The following is a 25,828-nucleotide window of genomic DNA, read 5'->3' on the forward strand; positions in this document are numbered from 1 at the left end:
ACTATACACATGTAAGAAGTTGCCAATCCTTTGTGTTTATATTTGCAAAAATATTCATAACATCTGGCACAAGCTCTCTGCTCCTATTTTGATCACCCTAGTCGAGGCCCTCATCTCATGAAGGAGGTAGAGTAGCTACCTCCTTGATCTCAATCTTCCCTCTATACAATTCAACATGATGAATACAGAGAAACATGGAGAGACTTAAATAAACTGATGTAGTGTGAAGGAAGCAGATCCAGAAAAGTAATATACATGACCACAACCATGTAAACAGAAAGAACAACAAAGAACACAAAGTAATTGAATGTCAATGCTGCAAAATTACAAAGAAAAAGCATACTTCCCAAGAATAGATAAAAGCATAAACTTCTCCCTACTTTTTGGCAGACCTGAAAGGTCCATAGTATGGATGTTAACTACTGTATTTGAACTGTAAAGTTTCTATACAGCTCAGTAATGCTTATAAGTCGTCTATTTCATTAAAGGTTCATTTTCCCTGAACAATATATTCAGTTTTATTGGGTAAGTTCTTGGCTGGAAGTGCAGAGGTTAGACTTAGGTCTAGGTATTTTGCCTTCTGAATTAATGTAATTCCAATCTCTCCATTCCTTTACAGTGGTGGCTGGTGAATCTTGTGTGACCATGAGTATGGATCTAAGGGTATGTAAATCCTTTATGGATGCTTTCAGTATTTTTTTCCTAGACCTGGAAATTATGTATTTTGGCTAGAATAATTCAGGAAGTTTCCATTTGGGGATTTTTTCAGAAGGTGACCAGTGTATTTTATTTCTACTTTGCCCCTGGTTCTAAAGTTTTCTTTTAATATTTCTAGAAAACTGATATCTAGGTTCTTTTTTGGTCATAGCATTCAGGTAATCCATTAATTCTTAAATGATATGTTCTTGATCTGTATTGCAGGTCAGTTGTTTCCTATGAGATACCTTACATTTTCTTCGTTTTTTTTTTTTTTTTCAGTCTTTTGACTGAAAATTTCTTGAAGACTCATGAAGTCATTCGCTTCTATCTGGTCAACTCTAGTTTTCAGGGAGTTTGTTGTGTGGATAAAGTTTTGCACCTCTTTGCCAAACTGGTAATTACATTTTCAATTATTTCTTCTATAGCTCTCATTTTCCCCTCCAATTTTTGCTGAGTTAGTGCCCAAACTATATTTGTCTTTGATGTTTTGCAGTCATGATCTTTTTCTGAGTTTGTGTCTTGAGTATCTGTGTCACCATAACAGAGTTTTATAGTGGGGTTCTCTTTTTGCTTGATCATTTAAATAGTCTACTTTTTAATTTCAGACTTAATATTAGGGCAAAACTCTGTGGGCTTTTGGAGGAAAGGTTTGGGATGGTCTTTTTGTTATATCTTTGAGTGGTGTGTTCCAAAATTTCAGGGACAGCCGAGATTAAGAACGTGCAAGCTTTCAGAGACAGTCCTAATCAACATTTATTAAGTGCCTACTGTGTGCCAAGCACTGTGCTAATCTGTGGGGATACAAAAAAGGGCATAAGGTATAAGGGAATTCCTTGCCCTCAATGAACTCACAATCTAATGGAGGAGATAACACATAAAAAGAAACTTTAAAAGGAGGTGTAGGGGTTGGGGGCAGGGGGAAGGGAAGATAGCTGGTCTGGGGGCAAAATTAAGTTCTACAGCTAGAGTGGGAAATTATTTGAGAAGTTTGAGTGTGAGTTTCAATGTTGATTACATCTTGTAGAATGATGACTTTCTGGAGATGCTAAAGTCCAGGAGAGCAACCATATGGGAGATGATCAGTAGAGTTCCTTAGGTGTTCTCCTTAAATGATGGAGGATCAGGGAGGGGCTCCCAGACGTTCACACATCACTCACTCAAAACAGACAAAGGGAATCCCAAAGAGGTCTGATATCTTTCCTCTTGGTTCAAGCTCTACAAGTTCCTGACCTAGGTTTGGACTAAGCAATAGTAGATTGCTACTAGACTCAGTAACTATAAGCCAGCTAGAAATCTGCTGGATGAGAGTAACAAAACATCAGGTTTCTCGTTGGTCTAAAATTCTTGCCCTGGTTATTTCTCTACATATTTCAGACTGGGCTAGATGTTGTAACTGAGCCTCTGCTCTGCTCCCGAGATCCGAACTCACTGCTGTTGCTTGCTTTTGAACCTCATCCTCTTACCTGAGGGCCCCAAACCACTCATTACCCTGGAATGCAATCTTTGGGTGCAAGTATATACCTCAGTTTACATTGGCTTTATGATGAGGGACTGGGTATTGAGGAACAAAGATGTCAGATGGCCCCTGTTCCTATCAAGGTGCCCTGGTACGGGTCTGGGACATCCTCTTCCCTGGTTCACAGCTTCTCCCAATGCTAGAGTACTGCCTGCAGTGCAGAACTCATCCCCAGCCTCCATAGACTTTTCTGTCTCCCTATGCAGACCTGAGTTGGAAAAATGACTGCATTTTTCTAAGATTTCCTCTTCAGGATTCATTCTGGTATATTTTATAGGTATTTTTAAAGGAGTTAAGTTTAGGGAAGCTCTATTCATGGAGCCACAGAACTTTGGCTCCAACTCTCTCACTATATTCAATCTCTGCCTGTCTACTAGCTGCCTTACTTCCTACAAACATCCACATTATCTCCCCTAGTCTCAAAAAACCCTTATCTGTCCCAATGTCCGATATCTTTCCTCCCTTTGGGGGCTAAACTCCCCACCTATGATGAGGCAGCCATCTATGTGATAGGTATCTGCACTTCCTCTCCTCTCACTCTCTTCTTAACTTCTTAATTCTGATCTCTCCAAAGTTACCAATGATCTATTAATTGTCAAATGAATGGTCTTTTCTCAATCTTCAACCCCTTTGACCTCTTTGTAGCCTCTGACACTACTGATCGCCCTTTTCTTCATATTCTTTTCTCTCTATGCTTTTGGGACACTCCTCATTCCTGGTTCTCCTATCACTCGTCAGTCTCTTCTGCTGGATCTTTATACTGGTCACATCTACTAAAGGTGGATATCTCCCAGGGATCTACCCTGAGCCCCTTCTCTTCTCCCTCTATACTATTTCACTTAGTGATCTCATCACTCCTATAAATTCAATTTTCATCTCTATGCTAATGATTCAAAAATCTACTTATTCTGCCCCAATATCTATGTTGACCTCCAGACTCCCATCTCCAACTGCCTTTCAGACATCATCTCAGACTGGATGTCCAGCTGACACTTTAAATGAAACATGTCCAAAAATGAAGTCATTATCTTTCCCCACAAACACTCCCCTCTTTCCAACTTCCCTGATATTGTAGAGGGAACCACCAGCCTCTAAGTCACATTCACTTGCAATCTCTCTTTAGTCTTTGATTCCTTACTCTCTCACCCTCCAGTCCATCAGGGTTGGTCAATTTTACCTTGCTAACACCTTTAACCCCCTTAAGTTGGCAAGAGATTTCTAAATTACACTAATAGTACTGCCTTCTTTCTGTTGCTTATTTTCAGTTTATCCTACATATAACTATACAATATATAGTTGTTTGCATTATGTATAGTTGTATTGTGTAGATATGCATAACTATGCATAGTTGTTTCCCCCATTAGTCCATGAACTGCTTGAGAGAAGGGATCATTTTGTACCTTTGGTTGATCTCCTGTGCTTACCACATTGCCTGGCACAGAAGAGATACTTCATAAATGTTTACTGCCTCACTGACCTTTCCCAATTCCCCCAACTTCCATCATTAAGCAGATCCAGTTCTGCCATGAAAGAGGGAGGAATTAAATAGGCTAAAAATGATCCTAAAAGCAGTTACCCTTGGGCTGAGGGAAGGACTGAGGGAAACAGAGGCAGAACCACCATGCATTCCATTATTCTCTAAGGTGAAGAGGTTATGGCAGCATGGCAATACCAATAAAGAAGGAGGAGACAGAAAAAAAGACTAAGATAAAAAGAAAAATGTTGAGCAACCAAATATATTAAGAGAAAAAAAGAAATAAAACCAATGGTAAAGCAAAGTCAAAAATTAGAGGTCAATGCAGAATAAAGAGTGCTCAACGAAAAATTTACAAAACAAAAAACTAAAAAAAAAAAACAACAACCCCCAAACCCCTACTTTCTAATCCATTTTGTTATCTTCATTTTAAGGATGAATTCATCCTATTCACATTCAAGATAACAATTATAGTGTTTTTTTCTCCTTTTCTTCCCACTGCCACCCAAAGGAAGAAAAAAGAAGTTTGGGAAAGATAAGGAATAGAATCAGCATTAGTAATCTATAACTGGAGTCCTTTTGGCCTTTCTCATTTCACCAAGTAACAGATTCTTAAACTTTCTCTCCATTTAATGCCTCCTTTATCATTAGCCCTCAGTAGACAGAGATTGTTTTACTTGAGACTACTTCCTTCCCAGTTCTAAATTCCCTCTCTTAAGGCCCTCTACCCTCCTATATACCTTTTAAGTACTACTGTGTTGAATTTAATATATTTCTATATAAAGCTTTTTGGTTATATGAGGTTGAGTGTATATGAATATTCAACCTCTCTTTGCCTAGTTTGGTAAGGTTCATGAAATGGCCAGTCTACCAACCCCAAACCCCATGATTATAAACTCTTCCTTTAGCCTAACCAAATTAAGAGAAAGAGTATGCTCCTCCATTATCATTTCTTTCCCAGCATATTCATTTTTCCCTCCCTTTTTATTTTCTCTCTTAACATCAACAAAACAGAACAAAGACACACCTAGGTCCTGAGTTTGTCTTTCTTTATTCCCTCTGTGTCCCTTGAAGATAGTGAAGACAGTGAGGTTCTGAAAGTTCACCTGTCTCTTCTTTGCCTATTAGAATATAAGCACTCTATTACAACATATTGTTATGTCCATTTCTATAAAGACCATTAAATAAAACTGACTCAGGACCAAATCTTTAATACTTTAAAATGAACCAATTTAGGATCCGGATTTTTTGTGATAAGCTTAAGAATTAAAATAATTTACACTCAAATAAATTGAATTTATATAATTACTTATTGCTTCATGAGATTAAAAAATTCTTTAGGGATATTGGTAAAAAAAATGTTAACTCTCAAAGACAATATTTTTTTCTCATATTCTCTCTATTTTTGTACAAGGTGATGATTGATACATTGGATTTTAGTTTCTTGTTTTGACATTTTGTTCTTACCAACTAGCTTTCTGAAAGCTTAAAAGGTTCCATGCTAATTTAGATTTATGAAGGAAAGTGTTTGCATGGTGGAGGGAATAAAGCGAGGGATAAAAATTTCATTAAAAAATTTTTTAAAACAATCAAAATATAGGGGAAATTAAAAAGATCTGGGCAGAGGAAGGGAAGATCTTTAAGATTAAAGATGAACAAAAGCTGAAAAAGAAAAGCACCCCATTTTCCAATAATCCAAAATATGAAATAAATTTCATTTCTACCACCTTTAATCCCAGCGGTATTCACTTTCCCCTGGACAATGAGCTGTCAATATAATTAAGAGGTAATCAGGATATAATCAAAACTGCTTCAAAGTACAGGCAATAAATAGTTCTATTATGCTCAAAAAATGTACAGGCTTCAGGCAAAATGGTTATTCAGCACTGGTGAGGAAGATATTTATTCTAGGTGGAGGAAGTAGCAAAGTCAATTATTGTAATTAAACTCTATATAGATTCTTTGAATTTGACCAAAGGGGGAAAAAGTTAATTTCAGGGACTGGAAGAAGAGAAAGGTGTATATAAATTAGAGAGGGGACTAGAGGATCAAGAGTGCAGCATCTGATAAACTATAAAGGTGAACCTTGGCAGGCAGCTGATAGGCAGAGGAAATATCAAGGTAATATTTTGTTGCAATTTATTGTTTGAGAGAAACTCATATCAAATTATGCATCCCCAAAGTAATGTTGCATTGGTCATTATCCTGAAAAGTCATAATGCTACAATGCTATTTCACAAAAGTCATCTGAGGCAAATGGTGCCGATGCCTGATAGATTTTTCTCTTGCATTTCTGAAAGGTCATAAGTTAGGCCATTTTAAAATGGTATCAGAAGAAATAAATTGTATGAGAAGAAAACAAATTCTTATCAGATTAAATCTAATTATGATTCCTCCTACACCCCCCAGCCTCCACAGAATATGTAATTTTACTTGTACAGTCCTACTAAGGAACTTCTTCTATTTGGGCACTCTGAAACCTTCTTCACACCTAGGGCACTGAGAAATTAAATATCCATTCCAGAACCATATAATCATTATATTCCAGACATAGGACCTACATCATGGACCCCCTGACACAGAAGCCAGATACTGTTCACTATGTCACGTTATTATTTTTTTTAATCTTCTACAAATGGAAATACTAAACATCAAACAAGTTCATTGCTAGAGGATTTTTTTTTTAAGGCAATGACAGTATCAAATCTTATCAAAGTAGCCCATGATGTGCTGGCATGAAATGGCAAGAGAGTTATCTTTCCTTCACTTTGATGTTACCCAGTCATTGTATGTGGATTTAAAACCATTTCAACCACCCCTTTAGCCAAACTAGTTTAGAACATACACATATGTTCAGGCCAGTATATTTGTGAAATTAAAAAACCAACATAAGAAAACAGTAGGGGCAGCTAGGTGGTGTAGTAGATAGAGTGCTGGGCCCAGAGTCAGGAAGACCCAAGTTCAAATCCAGCCTCAAACACTTATTAGCTGTAAGGCCCTGGGCAAGTCACTTATCCTGTTTGCCTTACTTTCCTCATCTGTAAAATGAGCTGTAGAAGGAAATGGCAAACCACTCTAGTATCTCTGCCAAGAAAACCCAAAACAGGGATTGTGAAGAGCTGCACACCTCTGAAATGACTAAACAACAACAATAACAACAAACAGAATAGAGGGGAACCATTATGGTCCACTTAAATGTGGATGATACACACAGATCATGATGAATAAGCAATAGTTAAATTAAATATTATATGAGGAATAAGGACCAGAGATTGAATTTTTCCTCCTTTTAGAAAGGGGCTTAAGAGTACAGGCACAGAAAAAAGAAATAAATTATTTACTAACTTCTTATACAACCTAGTAACAAGTGATAAAAAGAAAATGCATTCAACCCCCCCCCCACAAATACATACTAAATTTCTATTTAGTCATTTGTAATTTTCACAATTTTTTTCCTTGAGTAAGGTTTTATACCTATTGTTCCAAGCTATTCATTTTCTTTCCAAATCATTCTTTCATAGCTATCATTTCTATACACATACATTTCTCTAGCTTTCTCATTTGGTTTTAAAAATTACTTTTAAGCTCTTTTTTGTTAAGCAAAGAACTGAAAAATAATAAGAAGTTCATCAATTTTGGAATAGCTGAATAAATTATGGTATATGAGTGTAATAGAAAACTACTGTAAGAAATAACAAGGGAAAACCCAGAAAACTTGTGTGAACTGATGCAGAGTGAAATGAGCAGAACCTGGAGAACATGTATACAGAAATAATATTGTGAAGATCAATAACTTTGAAAGACTTAAGAACTCTGATCAACACAGTGGCCAACCACAATTCCAGAGGAATCATAATGAAACACTCCTCCTGACAGAGAGGTGATGGGCTCCAAGATGTAGAATTTTTTTATTCTGGCTAGGGGTGGGGGAAGGAAACAACATATTCAATGCAGGAATCGGTTTTGTTTGACCCTCCATGTTTGTAAAAAGAAATTTTTTTCCCTTGCTTTCTCAATACAGGAAGAGAGAGGGAGAAAATGAGGATCTGAAAAATAATACTGAATACAAAAAGAAAAAGAATACACCAAGCAAGTCTACTGTCTACAGAAATTACCTACATTTAACATTCAAAACAAGAACACAGGTGAGGCAATGTGGTGAAAGTGAAAGAAACCAGAATGAGGCATCAAGAGACCTAGTTCCAATTATGACCTTAAAACAAGTAACTCTGATTGCCATGGCTTTAGTTTCCTTCACCTATAAGGTACAATGCAAAGAGAACTGAGGAATCAAGACCCGAGTTCAAATCCCACAGCATTTTCTCCTTGTGTTACCTTAAATCACTTAAATTCTCTTAGCCTTAGTTTCCTTAGTTATAAAAAAAGGGGGGAAATGCTTCTAGCTTCTCCCCATTACATATAATACCTGCTGATGGCTTTAAATAGATGCTACCTATTATTTTGAGGAAGGCTCTATTTATTCCTATACTTTCTAGTGTTTTTAATAGGAGTGGAAGTTGTATTTTGTCAAAAGCCTTTTCTGCACCTATTGAGTTATCATTTGGTTTCTGCTAGTTTTATTGTTGATATGATCAATTTTACTGATGGTTTTCCTAATATTAAACCATCCTTGCATTCCTGGAATAAATCCTACCTGACCAAAGTGTATTATTCGTGAGATAAGTTGCTGTAGTCTTTTTGCTACTATTTTATTTAGAATTTTTGCATCTATATTCATGAAAGAAATTGGTCATAGAGATGTTTCACAGGGGTGAAACAAGGGTGTCCACTATCACCCCTCTTATTCAATCTGGTACTAGAAATGTTAGCAGTAGCAATTAGAGAAGAAAAAGAAATCAAAGGAATCAAATTAGGCAAAGAAGAGACCAAGGTATCACTCTTTGCAGATGATATGATGATATACTTAGAGAATCCTAGAGAATAAAGTGAAAAACTACTTGAGACAATAAATAAATTTGGCAAAGTTGCAGGATATTAAAAAAACCCACATAAATCCTTAGCATTCCTATATATTTCCAATGAAATTCAACAGCAAGAGATAGAAAGAGAAATCACATTTAAAGTTACTGTAGACATTATAAAATATTTGGGAATCTACCTGCCAAAACAAACCCAGGACCTATATGACCACAACTACAAAACACTTTTCACACAAATAAAGTCAGATCTAACTAATTGGAAAAATATCAATTGCTCGTCGCTGGGTTGAGCTAATATAATAAAAACGACAATTTTACCTAAATTAAATTATATATTTAGTGTCATACCAATCAATTTGCCAAAAAACTACTTTATAGAGCTAGAAAAAATAGTAACAAAATTCATTTGGAAGAATAAACGGTCCAGAATATCAAGGGAATTAATGAAAAGAAATGCTAGGGAAGGTGGACTAGCTATACCAGATTTCAATCTGTATTATAAAGCAGCAGTCTTCAAAACTATTTGATACTGGCTGAGGAACAGAGGAGTGGATCAATGGAATAGATTAGGCACATGATATTCAGAAGTCAACAACTTCTATTGTTTGATAAACCCCAAGGCCCCGTTTTTGGGATAAGAACTCACTATTTGACAAAAACTGCTGGGAAAACTGGAATATAATATGGCAGAAACTGGGCATAGACCATTATCTGACACCATATACCAAAACCAAGTCTAAATGGGTGCATGATCTAGGTATAAAGGATGATACTGTAAGCAATCTCGGAAAACAAAGAACAGTTTACTGTCAGATTTGTGGAGAGGGAAAGACTTTATGACTAAACAAGAATTAGAGAACATTATAAAATGTAAAATGGATAATTTTGACTACATGAAACTGAAAAGCTTCTGTACAAACAAAGCCAATGTAATCAAGATTAAGAGGGAGGTGGGAAATTGGGTAAGAATTTTTACAACCTATGTCTCTGACAAAGGACTCATTTCTAAAATATACAGAGAACTGAGTCAAATCTATAAGAATACAAGTCACTCCCCAATTGATAAATGTTCAAAGGATAAGAACAGGCAACTTTCAAAGAAAGAAATTAAAGGTATCTATAAGCACATGAAGAAATGCTCTAAATCACTATTGATTAGAGAAATGCAAACAAACTCTGAAGTACCACATCTCACCAGTCAGATTGGCTAAGATGACAAAACATGAAAATGACAAATGCTGGAGAGGATGTGGGCAAATTGGAACACTAATGCATTGCTGGTGGAGTTGTGAACTGATCCAGCCTTTCTGGAGAGCAATCTGGAATTTTGCCCAAAGGGCTATAAATAATTTCATATCCTTTGACCCAGCAATACCAATCCTAGGGTTATATCCCAAAGAGATCACAGAAGTGGGAGGAAGACCCATATGTACAAAAATGTTTATAGCAGCTCTTTTTGTGGTGGCAAAGAATTGGAAATTAAGGGGGTGCCCATCAATTGGGGAATGGCTGAACAAGTTGTGGTATATGCATTTTATGGAATACTATTGTGCTATAAGAAACGAGGAGCAGATGGACTTCATATTTACCTGGAGAGGCTTATATGAACTGATGCTGAATGAGAAGAGTAGAACCAGGAGAAATTTGTACACAATTGCAGACACAACGTATGTGTGATGACCAACTTTGATAGACTGGACTCTTCTCAGCAATGCAGTGATATAAGTCAATCCCAAAAGACTCATGATGGAGAGAAATGTGTACATCCAGAGAAAGAACTAGAAAGAACTGAGATTATATCCAGATTGAAGCAAACTACTTGAACTTTTTCCTTTTCTTGTTTGGTTTTATGTCCTCTTTACCATTTTTTATTCCATCTGACACAATCCGTCTGTATAACCTGACTAATGTATAATGTGAAAGTATTTACAGATCCTATACTTGACTGTATGCTGCCATGGAGGGGAGGGGAGGAAAGGGGACAAAATGTGAAACTCAAGGAATTGTGCATTTGAATCTTGTAAATTAAAAGTAAACAAACAAATTAATGAAAAAAAAGGGGGGGGGAGAAGAGATAGATTATAAGTCCCTTCTAGCTTCAAATCTACAGTCCTATGATTAAGTTATAGCTATGATTCTATCATTTAACTTCATTATCTTCACAGCCCAATATAGTTTTGGCTATGTAGTAACATAGCAGGAATAACTTGCTGCAAAGTCCTTTAGCTATGTATCTAATAGCAGAATATCTGTACATACAAATGTCTCATTAAGTGAGTAAACTGACTAAATATCTCATAATAAATTCCAAAATTAATTTGTGGAATGTAATTCTGAGCTTTAGCAAAAGTAGGAAAAGGATAAAAGTTTAGGTGGTACATTCAACTGGGCTGTTTAAGAAACCAGTGCTGTGTGTTTTGGCATCTGAGGCAACAGCAGAAGTTAAGAGGGAGGTTAGAAGGTGTCTGGATTAGCACTTCCCACACATTGCTATGATAAAATCACACTGTACTCCCCAGGAAGGGAGAGCAGCATGGTTACTTGTTTTCAAAGTAAGATTTGGGAGGGAGGAGAGAGGCGGGATGGGAGAGGAGGAGTGACTAGCTGTGACCAGAGGATCTGAAATTCTATACATACTCCTTCACTAAACAGCTTGGAACAATGTGACTTTCTAAGCTGCTTGCTACTGTGATGACTCACAGTACTGAAAAACATGCCAACCAGGCAAGAGCTTTGGTTTTCAGGAAACAGGCACTAGGATGGCAAATGCCCAAGGAAGAAGTCTAGAAAGAAAACAATCCAAGCATATGCAGAACTTTCATCTGCACTGATCCATCAATCCAAGGCACCCTCAATGGGAAGAGAAAGTACAGTCTATTACCTCAAAGTAATGCAAGGATTTTAGGACCTGAAGAAATTGAAGTGAAAGAAAACGCGTTGCCCCCTCGCCATGATTTTTCATCAAAAATTAACCAGGAAATGGACTTTTTGTATTTCATCATTCATTTTTTCTCTTTTCCTCCCTTGAGCAAAGCCTGAACATATTTTACATTAAGTTTTTAACCTCGATTTTTGTTAGATCTTGTTTATTTTTCTTTTACTAGTTTCACTCCATGGACTTTGATAACATGCTCTAGCTCCTTCCCCTTTCTTACACCTAAGAGTCCCCTTCTCTGAATGTTGAAAACCTCTCCAAATTCCCATTGTAAGTAAGGGTCCAGACCAGTCATTCTACATTGTCCTAACTTTACCACCAGGTCTTTGAGCAGGTACCTGCACCCATTCCCACCTATTTCATCCCTTTTACATGCTGTTTTCTCCCATTAGAATGTAAGCTCCTTGAGGACAGAGACTATTTCTTTTGCTTGTATTTCTATCCTTAGTATTTATTAATGTAGTACCTGGCACTGTTTCATATGCTTGGTGACAACTAAAAGTTCAATACCATGACCCTATTAAATATCATGACCCAAGGAATAAAATTAATTGAACCGTAACAAATTAATTCTAATTGATCTACTATGATTATTCTTTTGAGTTCCTTAGGGAGCTGCAAAAATTGGATTGTTTAGATTTAGTACTGTTTGAGTTTAGGTAATATGAAAAAATAGTAGAAAGTAGCTAAGCTCTAAGATCACTGCAATGACTAATGTCCAGAAGACCAAAAATCAAAAACCAAGACAAAACAAAGTGCAAATCATACACCTCCTAAAAAGGGATGTAAAGAGTATCCAAGGTGCATGAGGACTGGCACCTCTGAGGTGAGGACTTGCTGAGCCCTTTTCAGGGCTGTTCATCCACCTTTGGTGTCCATCTGATTCATTCAACTCTCATTTAAGGCTCCAAGAAGCTGTAGCATGCATAGTGGTTATACCTTGGTAAACCATCTTGGCACACGGGTTACACCAGGTTGAAGATAATCAACAGCCTTTGGTAAGTTAGGGGATGTCTACCCCAAACTTGTGAAGACTTTCCCTGGCAGAGTGGGTGAATGAGAACGATTTGTTCCAATAGTCAAAAAGGTAGCTAAAGCAGGTGCTATAGAATACTTAGAGCTTTGTTAGTAATCAAAGACACCAGGGTTATTTATTGCATCCCAGGTCATCATCAGTCATCTTGACTTTTGCCCTGTCACTGGATTTTGATGACTGAGGAAGACAGTGAGACTGACAACTTTGTGCAACTCTGCCTCACTTAAATCCAATTTATGTACTAGCCAAGACATCACCCATTCTGTCACTGGTCCTCTGAGAAAAAAGGACCAACAAGAACAATGGGTATTCGAACAAGGAGATAACTAGGTATTTCCAGATATAACCATTAAGTGGATTTGTTTTGCCTGACTATGCTTGCTTGGCCCAAGGAAGGGTTTCTTTTTTATACTTCAAAAAAATAGTTTTTTCAAGGGGTGTGGTTTAAAGAATATGTAGCAGAGAAATAGAGAGGAGCATGTTAAAAAAAAGAGGATTCTTGAAATGTAACAAAAAGATGAGCGAAAAAGGAAACGGAAAGAGAAACACACAAGCTAGGCAGCTTTAAAACTAACATGGTGAATTCTGTTTTTTAAAAAGCAAGCTATAATGAGATTCATGTTTCCATGTTAATTGGTATTTTCAAGTTCGAAATATCAAAAATGAAAATTATTAAAATAACTAAACAAAAAAATTACTAGAAATTCTGTTGTGAATTATATGAGACACATTCCTTAAATGAACTATTCTTAAATGTTTTGGAGCGCTCATCTGATAAGCAGAAAATGCCTATCTCATTTAATTGATTTTCTTAGCTATGGTAGTCTTCCTTGTACTTATAGTTCTTTCATGTTGTTTTATACAGCCTCTCTATAGCCTCAAATCTTTAAATTCTGAAAACAACTAATCTTCAACTGCATTTTTCCAGAGGAAAGAGGGAAAGAAACGAGACTTGGGCTCACATCTACCTATTTGTGAATTTGATTTCTTCAGATATTGATAAAGAATGAAGGCAACATTCATCAGTACACCTGAAAATTCCTCCTAGATCTATGACTCAATAACATGTTTTTCTGATAGAATTACTATCAAATTCCAGTTTAAATTCAATCTCATTTAGTGATGCGTGTCTATCTGAAACTGTGCAATGTGGATTATCTTTCTTAAATTAGCAAATTTTTAGTGCTCTTGAAAGCTTCTCATGGCCCCAGAGCTCCAGTTCTGGATTCTAGTTAATAATGTCTCAACATCAAAGATGCCTTGAGTTGCCCATACGCTAAGACTTAATGATGTTGTCAAGACTGACATGAAAATGTGAAAGTTGCATGCTCTAAAATAGTCTTTAAAATAAATAAGCCAGAAAGAAAGGGCACCAGACAGCACTGAGATAAACATTTTATGATTGTGAAATCCAGAGGATAGCCAAATTGGTTTGCTATATTAGAATTAGTTTCCTATTAGAACATTGCTTCTCTGCTTTAAGTCCTATTCTCATACTTCCTCATGCTGGGGAATGTGACCTTGGGTTTACAAAAGCTATGCCTGCAAGGTATAGGTTCTTGCCTGTCCTTCCAAACTGAAAAATTCATGTACTGCTCAGGTATGTCTGACAACTATGTCTGTTGTTTGAGAACCAAGTCTAACTAACTTGAGAAAGGTTTATCATGAGAAGATTGTTGATAAATGTTTTTCAGCCATTGCAATTAATAATGTTTGCTTACAGCAGTAAAGATCTGTGATCTGTTTTGACAGAAAGAGTGACCACACTGATTAGATAGTTGCTCCTAGAAGAATCGAGGTAAGAACCAACAAATCGACAAATCAACTTCTCAGTTTATAGGATTTGAAGTTGTGACAGCTTGAAGCCCCTTGGGCAAGGCACCAGCAAGTGAAGAGTGGTACTCTGAATACAGGAGAGGCAAGTGAGAACTGGCTTCTTGCTGAGCAAGGCTCACTTGTTCGTGTACATCCAGCTTTGGTTTTCAATGCTGCTGCCAGTTCAGGCTGTTTGCTGAGTTTTGATGATTGATTTTGGAGTTTAGGTGCAGGAAGAGTGTGTCTGAAAAAGGACAGGAAGTAAAGTTCATCAATCTGCTTGATGGCAGACCAAAAGAACCACAAAGAGCCCAGTGAGAAAGAGCTCATCTTGCATTTTCTTTCTCTTTCACCACCTGCAATGAGTGTAGTGTAAAGCTATACACTGTTTTCATAAATTGTTGTTTAGTGATTTCAGTTGTGTCTGACTTCTTTGAGACCCTATTTGGGGTTTTCTTGGCTATGATACTGAAGTGGTTGGCCATTTCTTTCTCTAGCTCATTCTGCAGAGGAAGAGACTGAGGTAAACAGTCATGTGACTTGCCTAGGGTCACATAACTAGTGCAGGTCTGAGGAAGGATTTGAACTCTGGTCCTCCTGACTCCAGGTCTGGCACTCGATCCACTGCATCACCCAGCTGCCTTTTGTTTTCATAAATAATAATCATTAAATGCAAACAAAAATATTTATGGTAGAAAATGTATTGTAACTAGATTATCAGAGCTTACATCATTAAGTTAACCTTCTTGAGGCATAAGTAATTGTTGTTGCACAAGACCAAAATGCAGAGGTCTCAAACTCTGCTCTTGATGTTCTTCCCACACAGCCAGTGGCATCCTGAGAAAAACTTCTGTAGAATATACATAACCTAACAGTGTGGAGTAAGGAGCTGTAGGAAAGGCAAATAGGGAATGATTTTTCCACATCTCAAACAGGGTAAAGGGGAGGTGGTACTTTGGGGTGGGAAAGAGGTAAATGGAATTTAGTTGCTCTAATTGCGTATGGAACAGAGATTAAGTGTCAGTTAGAAGTCTTCACAGTTACCTGAAGAGGCTCTTTTTTGTCAAATTGGCTGGTTTTGGGTCTTTAAAAAAAAGTGATCTGTCAAATATATTGATGAGTTTTGAGCTAAGTTGGCTTTAATATCTCCTGGAAGAAGGGGTAAGAGGGGGTCCTAGTCAGCAATAGATGTAAGCAATAATTGCTGATCAGTCTCCAGGAGTTCCTAGGACAACAACAAAATAACAACAGAGTAAACATTAAGCGATTTCTTTAAAAAATATCATGGAAAAAAGAACATAAATGGAAGAACCCATGGTAGAAGAAAATATCTGAAATGCTATGGATGAAACCTTGTAATACCTTCCCTAGAGGGTTAATCATTATTTAATAGGGGATTAAACTGCAGAATAGGAAGGCACATAAAAGGGAGATGGCAGGAAGAAAATACAGGGGAACACATAACGTACTATAATCAAGTTCATGGTAGATAAGAAAGTGACAAAATTTTAAAGATACATAGAGAAAAAATTTCAAGGTATTTTAATGTGAGGAAGACACCAAAACAATAGAAAAACATCTAGGTGACATTATCACCACAAAAAGGGCAACCAAGATTTCAGAAATTACTGATCCACATGCACTTTTTCAGTTTTAGAAAATACTTATAAGAAAAATCTACATGTATTCAGGGTAGCCCTGATAAAAATATGACAACAGAATAGGAAGGCTTCTGCAGATAATTTTCTTTAGCAAACCACATCTTCATTAGTTACAAGTACATGAGAGGTTTAGAGAATATAAGATCCTGTTGTTGATTATTAATTACAAAAGAACATGAAAATTATACAACCAAATGGTAGACATAAGGGCTTTCTTCCATCAAAGTTTCCCCTATATATTTGTTAAATTTGATACACAATTCCTTGACAAATGCTATCAAAATTAGATTTTGTTAGTGGTACTAATTATCAAGATTGAACAAGGAAGTAAAATAGGCAGGCATGACAAAAATATTTCCCTCATGGAGGATATCCTACACATTTAACAAACATAAAAGGAATGGCATATAAACATTAAGATTCACCAGGTGATCCTATTTCATACTATATTTTTGTTTTGTTTATTTATCTTTATTTCAAGAAGGCTTTGTTTTAGCTACTGAGTTTCAGGGCTAGGGCCAAAGCATCAGGGAAAACTTAGGTTCTGGTCATGTTTCAGGCTGTGCCACTAAAACAGGTATGTACCCAACCCAGTTTTATGGACAAATGAATGTTTCAGCAGCTTCACCTGCTATCCCAGGAAGTGGTTCTACAGAAGTCATAGAGATGTGAAACCATAGTCTGGAAACTAGGGCATGCTGCTCTAGCACAGCATAGGCCAGACTTTTCTGAAGGATTAGTGTAGCCCTCACAGTGTCCAGGATGCAGTTCCATTCATCTTGGACAGTGGTTTGCAAAGCCATGAGGGTGATCCCACTTATGTTTTGGAGTTATAGAAGGCACTCAACACACTCAGAACTTTCCTTTAACAGTGACTGGCAAAAGTGTAACATCATACAGGGCAAGACAGAAAGACAGGGGCAGATAAGAGGATGCCCACAGCTAGAAATTGACTAAGTGGTATGCAGATGTCTTGCCTGTTGTGGTTATTTTGGGAGGTAGAGGTCATACATTTTATTACTTAAAAAAGTCACAAATTTTTTTATCACAAAACTTTTTTACATGCAAAATAAAAATATATCTAGATTCAACTACATAAACACTAAATCTTTGCTGTTTGTAAAACACTGAATTAGGCACTGGGGGATATATATGAAATCCCTATGCTCAATGAGCTTACAAATTGGTTGTTATTTGTTGTTGTTCAGTCACATCTGATTCTATGACTGCTTTTGGGGTTTTCTTGGCAAACATAATGGAGTGGTTTACTATTTCTTTTTCCAGCTCATTTTACAGATGAGGAAACTGAAGCAAATAGGGTTAAATGACTTGTCACACAGCTGGTGAGTGTCGTAGGCAGGATTTGAACTCAGGTCTTCCTGGCTCTAGGCTTGGCACTGTATCCACTGCAGCACCTAGATGCACCAAGTTGTTAGTTAGTTAAGGAAAGGTGAAGTAGCTGCAGGAGTGGTCTTGCCAGATGAGAATGAACCTCCTTTACAATGCTTTTCAACAAAAGGCTATGCCTGGGGCGGCTAGGTGGCATAGTGAATAGAGCACCTGCCCTGGGGTCAGGAGGCCCTGAGTTCAAATTCAGTCTCACACACATAACACTTACTAGCCATGTGACCATAGGCAAGACATTTTACCCCAATTTCCCTGCCCTCCCTCCTCCAAGAGGAAAAAAAAAACCCAAAATGAAAAAACAAAAAGGCCATGCTAGCTGATGTAGTATAGTCTATGAGCTTTTGTAGCATGGAAGTGAAACTCAGTAATCTGTAATTTTTAGGGCATCATTTGGAATGTTTCTTACATTTATGAGAGTCATGATGCCATGCTGTCAGCACTGGGTCTCTCTAACAAGGCAAATTACACACTCTGTCCAACAGAGCAACAAAACAATGGGTTATTCACCACCAGCACTTCAAGTGAATCTAGGATATCCAAGTACATTCATCACTATTTGAACTATATAACCTCTGATTTATTTCCAAAGGCAACAAAAATATGCAAATGAATTGAGTAGGGCTTTTTCATATTTCCTTTTTATCACATACCATATCCTTCTGTGTATTAACACTGATTGCAAAGGTAGTTTTGTGACACATGCATTTAGAGAACCTTTTCATAGAATAAGAAAGAATGTGTCTTCATTATAGAGGCAGGGGAATGTTGCATATAATGTCAAACTTAGTTAATTTTGCAGAACTGGTTCTGTGTGCTTCCCTCCACCCCCCATTATATTTTTTGTTAAAAGGGAAGGCTCTCTTGAAAAGATATAACTGGAATTGAAGGCAATGTCAAATAACATTTTTTAAGGTTAAAAACTAAATTTCATAATAGTTTGAGAAACTTTTTTTAATTGATCCTTGAATTATTTCTTCTGTTTCTCTGCCTGTTGCAGAGGTTCTAACGTATAATTTAAGCATTTTGTTGGTTTTTATGGCCCATTTATTTCATTTTCTTAAATTTTTTTTTAAAAAGATGCTTTTTCCAAATAGATTAAAAATTTTACCCATTATCCAATAAGAGTTGGTTCCTCTACCATGCCTAATCCCTGCCACAAATCCAGGTTTGTTTGGTTTTTTATTTACAGCATCTGTTATTCTAAGACTTTCATTTGGTTTTTAGAAATAGTTTCTTGGATTTCACAAGTTATTTACATTTTAAACTATTCTTTTCCTCAAGACTGAATGACTGAAAAAATAGCTTCCTCCATTTTAAATGAATTACCATAATAATAAATGGGCCAAAAGCTTAATATTCAAACCAAGCAAAAAGAAAATAATTCAAATCATATAATTCCCCTTTGGCAACACAGATGTAAAAATCTTTGTTGAGAGGATGCTATTATAAAGAATGGTTTTATATCACAGAACAATTTTCATGACTTGGCTCCACAGTAATAATGCTAAGCTAATCTAATTACAAAGAATTCTCTACAGCAAATAATCCAGTATAATCACTGTTTTTTTCCAGGCTCAATTTATATGACCTATAGTCCCATATAGACAGCATTATTCAAAAGACATTAATTTTTTACCATCAAGAAGAAATTACACTTCAGCTCTGTTCACTCTATTTTAACTACCCCTAAAATTTTCAAATCACCCATCAAAAGAAAACAAAACCCTATAAAAAAAAAAAAGATGTAAGGGTTTAGAGTTTGAAAAGGGTAGAGATGAAAAAATATTTTTATTACCTATCTTTCCTATAGATTGAAGAACACTTGTTTTTATGTGATGACTCACTATGAAAAGATGGGACACTATTAACTACACAGGAAAGTTCCCATACAGTCTATTATATTGGAATTTTACCTGTAGTATAATTGAAAGTTGTGTTGCTACCTGTTATAACAGATCTCATGTCTCTTAGACAGATCTAAACAAGGACTAACAAGGTCTACAAAACCAAGTAGGAAGAAAATAAGTCCTTTTGGAACATAAAAAGAATTTTGTTTCTTGGAAACAGTGTTGGTGTAAGCCACGATTGTGAAACACTACAGCTGGATGATTCCATTCTATTCTTCCTGGTCTTTGAGAGAGAAAACAGTAATTCAGTGTAAGATCGACGAGTAAAATTCCCAGAAATGAAAGTTAAGCCATGGCTCTTTACAGGGCAGTGGGTTGTAACTGCTGAATCAGTAAAGTATATTTAAATCTTCAGTGTAGGAAGGGGCCCAAGAGGACACACAAATCAACTTGGGGAAGCAGAGAAATAAAGAAATAGGGAAACCTCAAACATAATTTTATGACTATTATAAAGAAATACCACGTCCCTTGGTAAATGCATATGATCATTTTCCAAATCTACTTTAACCATTGCAAATTTTCATGTTGTTCCATGTTCCCCAGACACAAAAAATGAATAAAAATGAAGATTTGCACTACTGTTATTAATGTTTTGCTAAATTCTCATGCTAAAATGCTATATTCCTATTCTAAGTGGGAAAGGCACTAGTAACACTGATAAGGAATTTTATTACATGACCTTATGTCTAGATTCTAGACTTAAAAAAAATCAAAATAGCACTAAAAGGAACAAAATCCAAATAATATAAAAAACCAATTCCTCTAGCATACTAAAAAACAACAGGTCTTCTTAGCCCATCTATAGCAATGATTTTTTTTCCATTTGCTAGCACTGTCAATTTGGTGTCAATCACCTATATCTATTTTCTCTGAACTTTTTATTCTCCCTGGCTCTACTAATTAAGAGATACTTTCTATTCCTGCTTTTTCTCAGTTTCACAGTAGCCTATTCCTTTGACTATGCAGAAGGAATTTGCGCATCTAAATAAAATTTGGAGTAAAAACAACACATTAAATATACTTTTTTTTTTGAGGGAAGAAAGCAGGGCTATTGGGGTTAAGTGACTTGCCCAAGGTCACACAACTACTAAGTATCAAGTGTCTGAGGCTGGATTTGACCTCAGGTCCTCCTGATTCCATGGCTGGTGCTCTATTCATTGCCCTACCTAGCTGTCCCACTGTACATGGTTTGAAAACTGAGGAAGGGACGATGCCATTTCTTTCATATTTTTATTAGCTGATAAATCCTCTATTAATTTTTTCTCTATTGGTCAACAAAACTCCTGAAATCTTCAGTTCAAGTTTCCTTCTTGCTCAGGGGCAGTCTGCCATGAATAAATAATATTTAATCAAAATGGAAAACTAATCAATCACCCAGCTCTTAAAAACATTAGACACACATAGAAGATGTTTTAAAAAGCTGGGTGATCAGAGTGGCTAGGTAGCACAGTGAATAGAGCACCAGCCCTGGAGTCAGGAGGACCTGAGTTCAAATCTACGCTCAGACACTTGACACAATTACTAGCCCTGTGACTTTGGGCAAGTCACTTAACCCCAATTGCCCTCCAAAAAGAAAAAAACAAAAACAAAAACTGGGTGATTGATTAGTTGTGATTTCATTCTTCCAGGCAGTCAGTTACTATGATTATTTCCTATCAATTAACTACTTTTCAATTTATGAACAAATCAAAATTGAAGTAACCCTATGGTCATTTAAAAAAGTAGTCTGTGTCATCTCTTTTTGTTTATCCATATTGTTGTGTATGAGAGATCTTAGCAATGGAGCGACTATTTCAATTTTTGTTTAGGGTTCAGCACAGGGCATGCTATATATATAATGAGTTCAGAAGAACACAAATAAAGAACCTCTTGATTTTCCATCTCTGCATGATATGTAGCAAAGTTTTAAAAACCACATTGTTTTTCACTGCCACACAAAGTGCTTCTGGGCTGACTTCTATTCACTTGAAAGCTGAAGTGTTCTCGGGGAATGTGATTAATTTCACTGAATTAAAGTAAAACTATTGCCTAAACTAAATATATATGATCTGCACTGTTTCAGATAGTTTCCCTATTTTATCCACTGATGTATGTGCTGTCAAGAAAATTTTCTCATTGATCAGTATTCAGGTATAATATAGAACTTTGTAATCAAACTTTGCAGCAGGTTTTGCTGAAGAAGGCCAGATGTCAGGATGAAAAGAAGAAATGAAGAGTCTTTAATCAAACTATCCACATTAACTTTTTTCCTATTTTGAAGAGGAGTTTCCCAGGATTGGGGAAAATCAGTTACTTCAAGAAAGAAACATAGCTAAGGAATAACATTAAATTAAAATTGGGATCACAAGATATTAAAGAAATTGAAGATATACTGGGATCACAGGTCAGGGCAGTTCAGGTGGTAAGATGCCTCCCAAACCCAGTTCTGCCAACCTGAAGAATTCATTTGCAGAAGGCCTGGTTCTTTTCTTGAGTAAGGAACACTCCTCAGGAAGAAGCCCTGAGCTTCTTCAGCCTCTAAACAGCGAATATAGAAATTATTGTAGGTGTTGGTAGTTCCTAGTCACCTTTTTGAACATGTTCTTGGGTCTCCAATAGTGTCAATTAAATCTTGTCCTATTTTTAACTCAAAGCAATGCAATTTCAAAAATTCAAAGAAAACTAGTTACAGTAATTCAAAAAGCAATAGATGTTCAGTAGCTGGAAACTTACCACATTGCATGCATATAGGTAGGAGGTAGGCGTGGACTGCTGACTGGGGTACAGTTATATGATCTCATGATTCTTTCTGCTAATAGAAAGTTACGAAACAGACTTGCCACCAAGAGGTCCTGTCTGAAAAGCTTTTGGAAGAGATCTGAAGACAAATGAAAGAAGATAGTATAATACCTTTTTAGTAAAAATCAGCAATGCAAAATCACACACACAGACACACACACACAGACACACATACACACCCCTTCATCCTAGAACTGAATAAGCAAGTTGAAACTAACATGTACATTTTCTACTACCCAAAAAAGGACAAACAAGACTTATGGTAGCAATTCTGGCTACAACACACCACAAGAGAGCCAATGAGTTAAGATGAAAATGTGTTCTGAATTTGGCAAGCAAATACTGGACAAATCCTAAATATATATACTTCCTACCTTCTGACTGTGTCTGAGACTTCATTAGGAAACAGCATATACTTCCTACTTGACTTCCCGTGTGACCAAATGTGAACTCTAAAAGTCTTGTGTCCTTTCAACCTAGTTGTCCTTCCACCCTTCCCATGAAACTATCCTCAAAGTTAACTTTGCACCTTCTTTATCTACTAGAGAGAGTCAGATTATTCCCTGACAACCTTACCCCTGGGCAGCACATTCCAAGCAATGGTATCTGTGATTGCAGTGAAGATCCAATTCAGTTCTCCCAAAGGAGTCCTCCTGTCATTGAGCCTGCCAGGAATCCTATAAAATATAAGCATTTTCATTAACATAAATTGGGGGTTGCAGAGGTGAAGGGAGGAGAATCAGGACAGAGGGAGGGAAGCATAGAGAACATCCCATAACAGAGTCCAGACAACAGACTCAGCATTATTCACTTGAAGCTTAGACCACTGAGTCTAATCTCATTTCACAAATATCCAGTTGACTAACTTGTCCAAAGTCACACAAACAGTAAGCATCAGAGATAGGCTTTCAAGTCAGGTCCTACTTGGGCTCTTTGGAAGATCTTGGTATAGTCTTTTTTTCTCTTTATGTTTTCTGTTATCTTGTTTTTAAATTCACACAACTTTTGCTTCTGAAGAAAATAACTGTGCATATAAACCTAGTGCTCACCAACTCAACGCTTATTTTTGGTCTTATCTCCTGTTGTTCCCCTCTCACTGCCCCAATGACAAGTCAAATCTTAATAATGACAAATGTCTTTAGGCAAAAAAAACTGCACAAAAAGAGATGGCTATGACCTTGCCATAGTTAACTGATTTGGTCACTCCAAACAAACTAAAGAATCCAGACATTATCCTGGAGTAAGATGCAATGCTATTTAATCCATCTTCCCAATTTCACCAAAATAAGCCCTTTATTATTCCTGCCAAATACCCACAGTAATTCCAACATTATACTTTACATTCTACAGAGCTGAAAATGAGCTTCTTCTTTATCTTCAACTGGCTGTCTATCTTAATGTTATTCAGCTCTCAGCAATACAACATGATTAGTTTTAAAAAAAGCCTTGATACTAAGAGATGAGAGTCTGGATATCTTAACATACTCATACTGACCTTGCCTTCAAATTATAGTTGGGAAGAAAAATCCTTTCCACTTTCAGTTGCAATGGTACAAGAACTGAAGCCTGACAGAAAACTAAAACTCCTAAGAGCTCTACCCACCTTTAAGTGTTTTGTTTTAAAAGTAAAGTTTCACAGTGAACATAGTCCATAGGCTGGAGAATAAGATACCTGGTACTTACAACATGTAAAAGATAAGCAGCTTAATTTTACAGAGACCAGTTGAAGTCAATTATTAATGGCAAGGCTGTTCCATGAGTATTCACAAAATGGGATCATAAGAGAATATATCTATGAAACGTCAACAGATGGTGCTTTTTTCTTTTGTTGAATGCCCATTCCTTTAAGACAACAGAGTTTCTCCCATTTGCTTAAGATTAATGTTACTCAAGCAGTCTTGATCAAAGGGAAAAATTGTCTGAAAGGAAATGATTACATGATATAATAATAAGTAACTGTCTGAAGTCAAGCAATACTAGTAGAAAGCAATACAGATAAAAATTGAAGAAATTTCTACATTTCTAATTTCTGACATTTAAATGTGCTATACGAATATAGATCTTGCATATTTAGTCAACAGTTCCTGTTAATGGTAAAGACTTAGTAGCATCAAAAAATCAATTTATTTGACTGGAATGCTTTGAGTTTATACTTGAATGTGGGTGTGCTCACTGTTCTAGGAATTCTTAAACTTTAAAATGGTACTCTAATTCTAAATTTTCTCTCCCCTTTAACCATATTTTTGGAATTACATAATCAATATGCTTTCTTTCACTGAAAACATCTCTGTAAGATTCTTCTAGTTCTACTGGATCTTCATCTCTGTCACATCCACTAACTGTGAAAATTCCCCAAATCTCTATCATAAGCCCTCTTCCTTACATCCAATTTTACTTGGTGATCTCAGCAGCTTCCATTGATTCAAATATCATCTTTATGAATATGATGCCTAGATCTACCATATATAATAAAAGATCTACTATACAGTACCCCAGTCTCTCTCCCATTTTCCAATCCCACATCACAAACTACCTGTCAGATATTTAAAAATGAATGTTCCACTGGCATCTCAAATTTAACAAGTCCAAAACAGAATATTTTTTCCAGTAAATCATTCCCCTTTCTCCACTCACACAGTCAAAACTCCATTTAAACACAAATCACTCTGGCTTTCACGGAAAGGTCCCAGGCTAAGCCTCTATTGCCCATTGTTATGGTCTTGCCAACTTAGAGTGATCACAAATAGCAACTGTTTTCTGTTCTGGACAGTAACTCTGAGGGTCTTCCCCATTCAGATTGATACTTTTATGATGGTAAAGTAAGTTATATTTTATCTCAATTCTTATTTAGCCCTAAGAAATGAGACCTGGAAAAGACCTTAATTTAAAAAGGCCAAGGTCACCCACTACCTTTGGGGCCATCACCAGTCATCTTGACTCTAGTCTTGTAACTGGACTCTGATGACTCTGGAGGAGAGAATGAAGCTGATGACTTTGAGCAGCTCTGCCTCACTTAAATTCAATTCACTCACAAGTCATCACCTTCCTGATGTCACTGGTCCTCGAACAAAGGGGGAACAGCAAAATAACTAAAATTTTCTCATCAACTCTCACCTGGACTACTGCCTCAATAACCTCCTAGTTAGTTTCATGCTTCAAGTTTTGCTGTCCTCATTCCAATACATCCTTCACATAGCTTACAAAATGATTATACTTGAATGCAGTTCTGAAAATGTGATTCATTTGCTAAACTTCAGGGAATCCTTATTTCTACTAGGATCAAATACAAACCCTTATTTAGCATTCAATACTCTTTGTCCATCCTATTTTGCCAGGCCTCTTGTACATAACTTACCCTTCATATTTCTGTCACACAATACTCCTCTATCTCCAGTCTCTATGCCTCTGCATTGGCTTCCCCCATATCGGGAATACTTTCTCTTTCCACATCTTCATCTCAGAATCTCTGGTTCCCTTCAAGACTCATCTCAAGTGCCAGATTATTTATTCAGGAGGAATTTACCAGTAGTAAGCTCCTCTCCCCATCACCCTCTCCCCACCAAGCCTTAGTTTTGCTCTAAGGTTACACTTTTCATCTATTCTGTATATACTGTATAAACATATTTACATTTACATTATCTACTTCCTTAGAATGTACAA

At 36.5% G+C, this 25,828-nt stretch overlaps 1 protein-coding gene across 2 annotated transcripts in view; it reads right to left on the bottom strand.

Moving 5' to 3' along the window:
* RPTOR (regulatory associated protein of MTOR complex 1) overlaps positions 1-25,828 on the bottom strand; it is a 528,996-nt gene that overhangs the window by 216,024 nt on the left and 287,144 nt on the right. For both annotated transcript variants that reach the window (XM_069064093.1, XM_069064092.1), the window contains exons 8-9: positions 22,745-22,845; positions 22,103-22,247 (exon numbers count right to left, since the gene is read on the bottom strand). In XM_069064093.1, the coding sequence (XP_068920194.1) occupies positions 22,103-22,247; positions 22,745-22,845 (246 nt within the window). The remainder of the gene's footprint in view (positions 1-22,102; positions 22,248-22,744; positions 22,846-25,828) is intronic.

Source organism: Petaurus breviceps, unplaced genomic scaffold (assembly GCF_028583685.1).
Source record: "Petaurus breviceps papuanus isolate PSGF00001 unplaced genomic scaffold, PetGlider_PUasm1.0 90617, whole genome shotgun sequence".
NCBI lineage: Eukaryota > Metazoa > Chordata > Mammalia > Diprotodontia > Petauridae > Petaurus > Petaurus breviceps.